Genomic DNA, 11,941 nt, shown 5'->3' on the forward strand with positions numbered 1-11,941 from the left:
TTTGTTGGTCAGAGACACTGGAATGAATATGAACTCACCATGGGATTACAGATAGTACTGATCATGATTTAACAAGGTCTCATGAAGGATTATCATATTAGGAATCTGTACGTAAGAGCTTGTAGAATGATGTTATGTCAATGTATGATTTCCTTGTTTTTCATTTCCTGTTTCACTTCTAATCCTTTACATGGAAGAAAGATGGAGTCTTTCATATATCTTGGGTAAATTAAAGCTAAAAATACATTAGAGCCCATTTTATGAGTTTACTTTTACAAATTGTTTACAAATTGTTAGCAGGTTTGCTGTGTGTGACCGGTTAATTAACATATCACTAGCATCTACACTCTAGTTTTTCGGAAAATAAATAAGAAAACAGCTATCCAATATGCAACCACTTTTGTTTTATGTATTTCGTTCTATGGCAGTGCATGCCATACAATGTTTGGATCTTATATTAAATGATCATTTGAAAGGCACATGGGATAATCTGTTGATTGAAAAACAAAAATGCATCTCTGTCCATTTAATTTTATAATTGCACAACATATTCATTTCACCCTGCTTAAGTAGATACTGATCCAGCAGTCACATATGAGTCTAAGAACTGTAGTCAATTTAGAACCATTTCCATGTTCACTTGGCGTGAAATTAAAGTCCCTGTGTTGACTGAAATAATGATTATTTTCTAGGCAGTGACAAGTTCCTGGGCAAAGGTGCATTTCTTATTGCTTCATTTGAATAGTAATAAAGTCGTTGTCTTGGACGTTAGGTACAGTTTATCATCACCAATTTTGTCAGTGCCTCTTTGACGTCCTTGTTTCTCAGGCTGTAAATGAGGGGGTTTAACACAGGCATTATTACTGCATAGAACACTGTTGCCACTCTGTCCTTTGTCATTGTATGGTAAGATGTAGGCTGGGCGTACATGAAGACTAGAGTACCAAAATATAAGGTAACACACACAAAGTGTGACATACATGTGCTGAAAGCCTTCCATCTTCCCTCTGAGGACTTTATTTTGAGAATGGTAAACACAATAAAAGCATAAGAAATAAGGATGATGGCGAGGCTTATTAAAATCAGGCCACCAGCTGTGCCCAAAAGTACCTTCTCATTTAAGGTGGTATCAGAGCAGGAAATCTTCAGGAGTGGAGGAACATCACAGTGGAAATGGGTGACCTTATTTGACTTACAGAAGGGTAAGGTGAAAGTGAAGATGGCATTTGTCATTGCATTTACAACAGCTATTGAATATATAAAAATCATAAAGTAAATGCAGGTGTTGTTGTCCATGATGGCTGAGTACAGCAATGGATTACAAATAGCTATGTAACGATCATAAGCCATCACAGTCAAGAGAAACACCTCAGTACTTCCCAGAGCAAAGAATATAAACATCTGTGTTACACATCCAGCAAATGAAATTGCATTCCTTTTAGACACAAAGTTGATGAGCATTTTGGGGGTTGTAACTGAGGAATAAAATATATCAACCAAGGCTAAATTACTAAGAAAGAAGTACATGGGTGTATGAAGGCGAGTAGTCACCTTGATCAATATCATGATCCCTGTATTGCCTACCATGCTAATAATATAGACCATGAGGAAGAAGATGAAAAGAGGAATCTGCAGGACGGGATCATCTGTAAGTCCTAAGAGGATGAACTCTGTCACCTGGGTCCAGTTTCTTCCATACATCATTCCAGAGTAAGTATCCTTCTGGGAAAGAAAGACAGAAATCATTCAAGTACAACTTTCTCAAATACAGCAATAGAGAAATATGATATTGGGCCTGATTCACAAAGGTAAAGTTGGTCCTAAAGTCTAACTTACACAAAAAGTCTAACGTTACCACTTTTCTCATTATACCTAACCTCTGTGAATACTGAAAAGTAGCAAAGTTAGACGTTTGGTCTAAATTCGACTTTTGGTCTAACTTTTAGTCAAAGTTAGACTTTTGGTCTAACTTTACCTTTGTCAATCTGGCCCACTGGTCTCATTTTCAGAATTTTGGAATTTAAATTTAAAGATTTACTTTCTTTGTGAGGTATTTGTGTTTGTCATTGATTAACTAATGTATGCATTTCTTAGATTAAATCGCCACTCAACCTATATCATTGTACACATTATGTTTCCTAAGTTTTAATGAATCCATACTTTCAACCACTGATCTATTCATTAAGATGCTTGATTTTTCAGCCACGCACAAATCTGTTTATTGATTAGTGTATCCAAGTATGAATGATTTCATCTTGTCATCAAGATGCTCATTGCTCTTTTTTAACTTGGCTCAATAAAATTAAGGCTGAACGGTTCAAACCAGACCTTTCATAAACCCTTAAGTAAAGTAAAAACAAGCAGAGTCATAGGAGTAGTGAAATTGAGAGGAGAATTATTATAAAAAAGGAAGGTTCTTGTGAAAAAATGTTCTAAAGGCGATGGGTCTTAAAATTTGAGTAATATCATGTAATGCTAATGGAATATCTAACAATCAAAAATATAAGGGCTTAATTAGGTGGATTACTTTTATCTTTCCACAAGTCTTATTAGTTCAGAAAACCCATCTTAAAACCAACACATCAACGCTTTTTATTCCTAAATACTATTACAAAATATATTCCGCGACAGCCGGATTGCTGGTGAGGGGGATAGCGGTGTATCTTGGACAAAGGGTAGACTGCGAGGATATACAGGTTTGCCAGGATCCTAATGGTAAATTGATCTGGATTACAGCCCGGCTAAATGGAAATCCATATTCCTAGTTAATTACTATGCCCCGACAGTAGATGATCCAAAAGCAATCTTGCAGATTAACAAGGTGACTGTGCGAGCAGAGGGCCCTATAATCATGGGAGGTGATTTTAATTTTGTCCAGGACTTTGTAAAGGACACCTCAAATAAAACTAAAAAAGAGCTTAAGCCTTGCACTAAGAAAGTAATGGATTTAAAGAAACAGGTGTATCAACTGGTAAACCCATGGTGGAGAACTCATCCAGAGTTCTCTCAATATACTTGCTTCTCTCAGAGATTCAAATCAGCTTCTTGCATAGATTACTTTTCAATCTCTGGTGCTGGTTCTGGAATTTGGGCTAAATCTTTTTCTGATTATTCACTGGCTAGTATTGAGTTTGAGGTAGAAACATGGAAAAGGGAATGGTCTAGGTTGCAAACATTCTTTCTAATCAGGAATGGATTTCAAGTATGAGAAAGTGTATAGAGGATTTTTTTCAGATGAACAAGGGCACGGTATCGTCCTTTTTAGTTTGGGAACCTTTAAGGCAAAAATCAGGAGACAGATGATCATATTCATGGCTTCACAAACTAAAAGTCAGGCAAAGTGTATAGCCGAACTCCAATCGGCAGTAGATACTGCCTTATGGAAAAAGACTAGCTGGCTGGGGACACAAATATTAGCAGATACACAGTTGACTAAAGCAAAGCATGACCTAAGGAGATTTTTTATTTTGGAGGAAATACAGTGCTCACGGCTATATCAGTAGCATGTGTATGAGGAAAGCCAGATGGTGGGGTAGTTCCTGGCATGGTCAACCTGGGTCAAGCAGGAGGCTGCAATGATTATGTAATCGGGAGTACAGTGGCTGTAGTATCTGAAAAGGAGAAGATATCCCAAAAATGTTTGCTGCACTATTACAATGTATATGCAACTAAGTATGCAGCCTCAGGTGAAACTATTTTTAATTATTTTCAGGCTATAAAATTACCAAAACTGACAAGTATACAATCAGAAGGATTGGAAATGGACATTACAGTATCAGAAATCCAATTGGCCCTGGCCACAATGTCCTGTGGAAAAAAACAATGGCAATGATGGCCTTCCTATGGAATTTTATAAAACTTTCTCTAAAGAATTGCCTATTTTTTGACAGAACTTCTTAATTCCATAAAAAAGGGGGGCGATTCCATCCAGGTTTAGAGAATCCACAATTGTTAGATTTGTTAAAAAGGGGAAGAATCCAAAAGATGTTAATACATACAGGCCGATCAGTTTATAAAATGGCGATTATAAAATGTAGCTGAAAATTTGGGTTAATTGTATCATTCTGATAGCTCAGAAGATAATCCATATGGATTAGACCGGGTTTGTGGCTGGCAGGTGGATGTGATCTAACACAGGTTTTTTTTGTTTAAGCACTCAATTTTTTTAATGTGAATCAGACGCCAATTGTGATAATGATGGTACATGCTAAGAAATCATTCATCCTCGTTAATTGGGATGCTCTCTTCTATGGCATGGAGAGGTTTGATTTTCCTCTACAGTTTATTAATATGATCCGCCATGTATATCCAGGTGCTCATGCAAAGGTTTTCATCAATTCAATTTAGCAGGAATTCCTAAAATGAATAGGGGAACCCGTCAGGGATGTCCCCTGTCTCCTCTATTATTTACTTTCTTTAATGTACCCCTGGCAGTAAACATCAGGGCTAATATGGGCATAGAGGCACAGATAGTGGGAATGTCTGAGCTAAAACAATCTGCGGATGATATAAAACTTCATCTGAAGCTAGACGAACATAATATTAAAATAATATTGTCAGAATTTGAGCAGTTCCAATCAATTGTGGGATTCAAATTCAAATATAACAAAAGAGACTTGATTTCATTTAACACTCCTCTTAGTTCTCTTCCTTCTAATTTCCAAAGCCCACTGCCAATTGCAACCCAATTCACTATTTAGGAATAAATGTAAGTAACCAATATACAGCACTTTACAAACTAAAGTATGAAGTGTTAATGAAAGAGATCAAAGGCTTGTTGTAGGAAATGAGGCTTTGAAAGCCACTACCTTCAAGCAAATGTCTTTTTTAGCACATTGGAAGGCATATTATACTCCTAAAGCCCTCCATGAAATGTTCCCAGAGTCAGAGGATTGCTCCTTTTGTTGTGAGGATTGCTGCTTTTGTTGTAAGCATGGGGGGTGATTAGTAACATACTCTTTTTTCCTGTCCAATGGTTTTGCAGTTCTGGGAAGAAGTATGTGAAGCATTAAGTCGAGGATTGCATAGGCGGAACAAACTAGAGGCAGGGGTGCGACTCTTTGTTTTTGTTTAGACAAGAGCAACACCAGGTATTAAGAAAAGGGGCTGATACATTTATTGTTAGTGCTCCTTTAGTTGCTCGATCCTTGGTCTTGGAAGACAACTAGAGTGCCAATGTATCAAGAATGGTTTAACTAGATGAGCATAACTAAGAATTTTGAGGAGGCTTACGCATAAAGGTTTAGTGCTCTCAACAGATTCAATGCTTCTTGGCCATTTATGGAGGGTATTGAAAAGGAAGCAGAGTAAGAGCCTAATAAATACCACAAGATATCCTAAATAGAAATATTAAAAAGTCTATATTTTTAGGCATATTGGCACCTTGGTAAGGGAGGATGGGACGAGGTAAAAAAAATATATATCAATGCATGGAAGGTCTATTTTTCAATCAAAATAGTTTCATGAAGAGATTGAAATGGTAACTCGATGAAATGCACTTTGAATAGTAATGGTTTGCTGCTAAATTTAGCACAGTTGCACTTTTTTAAAAGTATGGCAAAGAATTTATTGTTGTAATAGTTTGTTCCTAAATTTACCACAGTTGCACTTTATTGAAAGCATATCAAAGTATTTACTGAATACTATGGAGTTATGACCATATTTGTATGTTTCTTTTTCTTTTTTAAGACACAGTAGCACTTTCTTGGGACACCCAAGAATTTATTGAGATGATGAAACTAAAATCATTAATATTGTCTATCATGGTATGCAATATGCATCGGTGAAAAACATATTCAACGTATGAAAGGATTACTTGTTTTTCTCTCTTCTTTTGCACTTCTGCGCTTTGCTGGAAAACTAATGATTCATTGTGATAATGAAATGATGATTAATGTTGTTTATTATGTATTGCTCTATCTATTGGAGAAAAACATATCAACGTAAGGAAGGTTTACTCGTAAATAAGATGGTTTCATTAAGAAATTGAGATGGCAACTTGACAAATTGCAATTTATATAAATAGTAATAGTTTGTTGCTAAATCTAACACAGGTATATATTATTGAAAGTATACTATAGTATTTATTGACTATTATGATTTTTCTTCTTTATGGCACATTAGCACGTTGTTGGAAAAATGAAGGAATTATTTTGATGACGATTAGTAATATTGTGTATTATGGTAACCCCATGTATCTGCTTAATCATAAAGATGTTTTTTTTTAAAACTCTTAATTATTTTAAATTTACCCTGAAGACCAACCTCACCCTCAAAGAACACGTTGCCAAAAAGCAAGGACCATCTGGAACTAGATCTTCAAACTATTTCATCCCAAAAGCAACTTCCGAACTGCTGCTCATCCCCTCATACTCTTAAATCTGGATGGTGTTAGTGCCCTACTCCATGGGCCTGCAGGTTTCACACTGGCACCCATTAGGGCATCCTATATGCCACAGCGAGGGCCTGATCATTTTACGCAAATCCTGATGGAACTCGATTTTCTCCTCTTACTGACCTGCACCTTCTTCAAAATCAGCTGCATCACTTACAAAGCTATAACAACCAGCACCCCACTTATCTTACAGAGAAGGTTACTATCTCTGGTAGACCTTGGCACAGTTGCATCCATAACAACCTCAGTTAAAAACTGTTTGCATGATGAACACACATAATGTTTTCTACTGTAGAACTCAGTGCATTTTACCTCCATTAACCAAGGGTAAAGTGTCTATCCTCCCCCATTCATAAGGATAACATTGGTATACCCCATATTGGCATATTTGACTTCACTGTAAGTCCCTAGATTATGGTACAATGTGTACCAGGGCCAGTAAGTTGCATTTAACTTGTGGATTTCAGCATCCACTGTGCCATCCACTACAGTGACAATACAAACATGACTGTAAACATGCCATATCTGGCCTGGCTCTCACAGTTTAAAAACTGTAAATGTGCCCTGTTTCGATAATCCTTTTTGAGAGATCGAAATCTTCCATTTAAATATTTATAAGTCATCTCCGAGTAGGACCATTGCCTATAAGACAGGGGGTACGGTATTCAATAGTAGGACATGTAGGAATTTAATTGTAGACATGTAAACATGTAGACATTTAAATGTAAATATGTCCTTACTGTGAATCTTTTCCCAGCCTAATGTTTCCTGAGGAAAGATTTCATGAGCTCCAACTGTCAACTGACAGCTGCTACAAGAACAGGGACAAAAGGCCTTGAGTGCCTGGGGATAGTGTGCTTCCTTGTTAGGGTAGCCTGTTAGGTGAGTCCAGGAAGTTGCCTAACTTACAAGCTGAAATAGCTGACATCCTGTTCCCTACTTTTGTCCTGCCAGCGAGGCAGACTGCACTCACTGCAGACCTCTTTTTGACGTTACAGTGTCAAATCTTCTGGAGTATCACAACTGAATTGACATGTATTTCGGGGTTTTATTTATAATACTTGGGATATACCTCAAAGGGCAAAAATAGGATACAAGACAATCCTTATGTATCCACATTGTCGTTGTTGATAAACCCTGCTTTGCTCAACCAGACATCGGTATCTGGGTTTCTTGGGGGTACGGAGACTGCTTCAAAATTGATCTTAATTTTAAATGTAGGAGGACAATAGGAGTGCCTTAGTACACTCCTCAGACCCACCCAATCCCTCAGATATCAAGTTTACTGTGGCCGAAGACTGTTACAGTCTAGAAAATGCCCAAAGTGAGTATGGATATCTCAGAAAACCTTTACCACATTGTTTATGGCATGTGTAAGGATAATTTCCACCCACTAGTTAGTACCAGGCATTAATGTGGTAATTATAGACACTCACTTTAGAAAACTGCTGACTGAGGAAAGTGCAGAAGAGGACTGAACATACTGTCTGCAACCTGAGAAAAGCCCTAAATGACTCTTATACACCAGACAAAGAAGTGGACTCCAAGGGACCTAAGGTTGTCCTCCTGTTTAACCTACTGGGATACAACACGCTACGAAAGACCTGTACTGCAACTGCCCGGTTGATCAGTTGCAATTGGCCCAGGACTGTATTTTGCCTGCCATTCTGTGAGTCTTTATATGTTATGTTATGTTATAGTGTGTTTATATAGCGCACGGCTACTCCAGAGGAGTGTCACGGCGCTTTCCACAGGCAGCTCAGTGTAACACAGCTAAACAAACAAACAGCAGAGCACAAGGCAACAGGGGAAAAAAAAAACCTAAAGGTTAAAAAGCCAGGTCTTCAAGCTCTTTCTTTCTATATCCCCCCCCCCCCTCAATGTCCTGGGGTATTTAGAATTAAAAACCTGCAATGGTTTTGGACACAAAGCACTTCAGGCAGAAGGGGAAATCTTTTACCCAAAACAATCCTGGCTGCTCTGCCCTGAACTATTCTTCACTCATATCGGCTTCAAAGTGTGCCAAGGTCCTATTCTCTTCACACCATTGGCAATTCATCTTGGTGTTATTTCTACTTACATTTGAAAAGTTCAGATCTCCAGTTCCCTTATAGGAGTTTTGTTATGTTGGTGTCATTTTGTTTATTACAGTTTGATCTAATTTTCTAATTCAGTTGGGCTGTTTGATTTTTTTACCTTTTAACTTTATTACTGCTTGGATACTGTGTAGACACATTGTCTCTAAGTTAAGCTTGCCTGCTCTGTTCCGTAGCTACGAGGGGTTTGATTTCAGATTTATTTAGTGACTTTAGTGGATCACCCTGACCAGGACTGAGAATATTGTTTGAGGTAAGTACCTACGGCTCTCAGCTAATAACCCAATTTTCTTACACCAGCAGACTGCAAATCAATAAGTGTAAAAAAGAACAAAAAGAAGCCCACAGGTCTTTTAACAAGATCTGGAACAACGTCCCACTATTATCAGGACTATCCCAATACTGGTACAATTTAAGAAAGAGTTAAAACCCTTCTAAAAGAACAAAACATCACAATGCAACAACCGACTACAGTCACCTTCCTCTCCTCTTACTTTTTGACTTTATTATGCTGCTTTTTGGTTAGACTGGTGCCATTTAAATACCATTTACATACTTATATGTGCTATTGCAATATACATTTTTGTTCATATGTATTTTATTTAAAAGCACTTATTTTTCATATTTTCAATTTTAATAAATGTGGGTTGTAATGCTATGTGATCACAAGCAGTTTTAAATAGATTTGTTCTGAATGCTTTTGAAGGGGAAATTCACACTACTTAAATTATTACTGATGTAGACAGGTGCTAGGACAGACTGGGTTTTGCAAGGCATTTGTACATGTTCTTTCAACAAGACAGAACAACAAAATGCAGATACACTCTAATTACATTATTAGAAAATCAGGTTTAACATCATGTTTCCATGTCTTACAAGCCAATCCCTCCTAGTGTTCCAGTGAACTGTATGCATGAAATGTTCTTCTAAGCAAATTTGCCTTTTGAGGTTATACCCAGCCACCTGCAAATTTAGGTTTTGCACCCCTAGGATAGTAAAATGTTATTATGAAGCAACATTGATATAATAATCCCATTTAACAGATGTGTGTGGCATGAATACATGTTTCATACAGTTATTTTATATCACAGAGAAGCCCTGTGACCGCATTAAAACAAAGAGATTGTAATATGATCTCCTTTATAAAGATATAACACTCTGGCATGTGGCTTGATGGCTCTAAGCATTTCAACATTGTTGACAAGCACTAGCAATGTTTGATGGCCCTGCCCTGATTCAGGCACATAAACAGGTGAGGCAAAATACCACTGATAGCTTAACAATGACTGAATCCTCATAGACCAAGGAGAAAGCCCTGAAGATCATTGTTGATGCTGAAGGCAGATTTGTGACATGCTTTAACTAAGAAGCCATATAACTATCAGGGTTACACTGCTTAGCCACGTCTCAAACCCAATTGGAAATAATAAGCAACTATAAATATCAGCGCATACCTGCTCCAAAACAGAGTAAGAGATCTCTCCTGCCGACACTGATTGCCAACACACAATAACAGTGGAAAACTCCCACCAATCCTGAACTGCTAGAAGGCCACACTAGGGCAGCCTACACAAACTACTGCATGTAAGATCCATGTAGGAGCAGACCCACCTGAACACAAATTATGTAAGCCTCCCATAGAAGGCACAGCGTTATACTGAAATCAACCAAAACACAAGACATAGCACACCCAGCAGTAAATCAAAATGACGGCTGCTGCAACCCTCCAAAAAGTCTGCAACCAAAAATGTTGGACTCTATGGTGAAGGATTCGGCAATTGGCATCAAACTTTCTATTGACACTGTCAGTGCAGGGATAGCAACATTGACCACGGATGCTAGAAATGGATGACAATGGTAATAGTTGGATTTTCCGAGGTGGAGGAATTACTAGATAGACAACTAGATTGAGGATCAGAAATAAGACATGTCCAAAGTAAACTGGTTAATTTAGAAGATATAAGTTGCTGAAATAATATACACATTTCTGGAAGACTGGAGCAGGAATAAAATGGGAACATAATGTAATTCTGAAGTATTTACATCCCCACTTTATGCAAATACATTTCGACCCTCTTTTTGAATTCCAGCAAGCACACTATGTGAAATAGGGCTTACGGCCAAGGTGATGTCCAGCACGACACATCTTGGCTTGCTGTGTATGTCATCAATAGGAGAAACCTATCATTTCAATGGACACAAAATATGGACCATATCAACTTAGAAAAAACCAAACTGATTTTTTCAGCAGACTTCTAACATGAAATCAACACTAAAAGACGATGTTCCTAGCACTTAGGACAAAGACTGAAAAAGAAAGTAATAAAATACGGCCTGTTGGAATCAGCAATTTGAGGAAACAGGACCTGTTTGCAGTCTGCCCCCACTTTTTGCCACCATTTTGACTACTAGATGCTGGTTGTCTGAATCTGATTGTGACCTGGGCTCTGTTAACCAGACACAGGGCCTGTGCTCTGATTGAAAGTACATGGTAATTAGGTATTAATACAATTGATACTGGCAACCTACTTGCAAGTCAGTAGTCTATGGTAGGGTATGTAGGTCTAAAGACCCAGTAGACTTAATGCACTTAAGTGTGCACTACTGTGGTGCTTGCAGTCATTTAAAAAGCCAGCCCTGCCTTGCAGGCTGCTTTTAAAATAAAATTATATGCAGATTCGACTTTGGAAATAAAGGTAATTCCAAAGTCTCAAATTGCCTTATTTTTACATATAAGTCACGCCTAAGGTCTCTCCTTGGTGCCCTGAAGATATGGTGCCTTGTAACTATAAGCAAGGATATCATAAAAAAATATATAAGCCCTGGTGAGGAAAAACTGGCAATGTTGTTTTTTCCCCAGTGTAGACAACTAGCTCCATAGACTAACAGGGGGATATTTTATTCAAGTATAAATATTGACAGGAGCGAGCTACAAATGTCTTTCAAAGTCTCAAAATGATCGTTATGATATATCAACTTGCCACTGTTAGATTTAGGGTGCACTATAATTATAAGGTTGGACATGTACTTTTAAGTTTTACATGTCCTTGTATTGACAAACTACTAAACTTCTAAATTCCGTCTCAACAGGATAACATTGGGTTGCATTACTACATGGGCAGGGATTTTTCTTGTGTTGTGTTTCCACTGCTGCATACATACTGTACTAGGGTGCGCTATAATTATAAGGTTGGACATCTACTTTTCAGTTTTACATGTCCTTGTCGTGACAAACTACTAAACTTCTAAATTCCCTGCCCTAACAGGATAACAATTGGTTGCAGTATTACATGGGCATGGATTTTTCTTGTTTGTGTTTTCACTGCTGCATAAATACTGTGCATGCTCTCTAAGTTAATTCTGACTGCTTTTTGTGCCAAGCTACCAAGGGTTGAGCATAGGTTAATTTAAAAACCTTTTGTGGTTCACCCTGCCAGGGATTTTGGCTTTT

General features: G+C 37.7%; 1 protein-coding gene across 1 annotated transcript; it reads right to left on the minus strand.

Annotated features, from left to right (window-relative positions):
* Nucleotides 1–768: 768 nt before the first annotated feature.
* Nucleotides 769–1,701, minus strand: LOC146853891 (olfactory receptor 8U8-like). Its single transcript, XM_085650437.1, has one exon. It carries the CDS (start codon nucleotides 1,699–1,701, stop codon nucleotides 769–771), a length of 933 nt encoding a protein of 310 aa, XP_085506563.1.
* Nucleotides 1,702–11,941: the final 10,240 nt, after the last annotated feature.

The sequence above is a fragment of the Triturus cristatus genome, chromosome 4_1 (genome assembly GCF_964204655.1).
Source record: "Triturus cristatus chromosome 4_1, aTriCri1.1, whole genome shotgun sequence".
Taxonomy (NCBI): Eukaryota; Metazoa; Chordata; class Amphibia; order Caudata; family Salamandridae; genus Triturus; species Triturus cristatus.

Coding starts and splice junctions, on each gene's coding strand:
- LOC146853891 (XM_085650437.1), bottom strand. CDS start 1,701: ATGTATGGAAGAAACTGGACCCAGGTGACAGAGTTCATCCTCTTAGGA.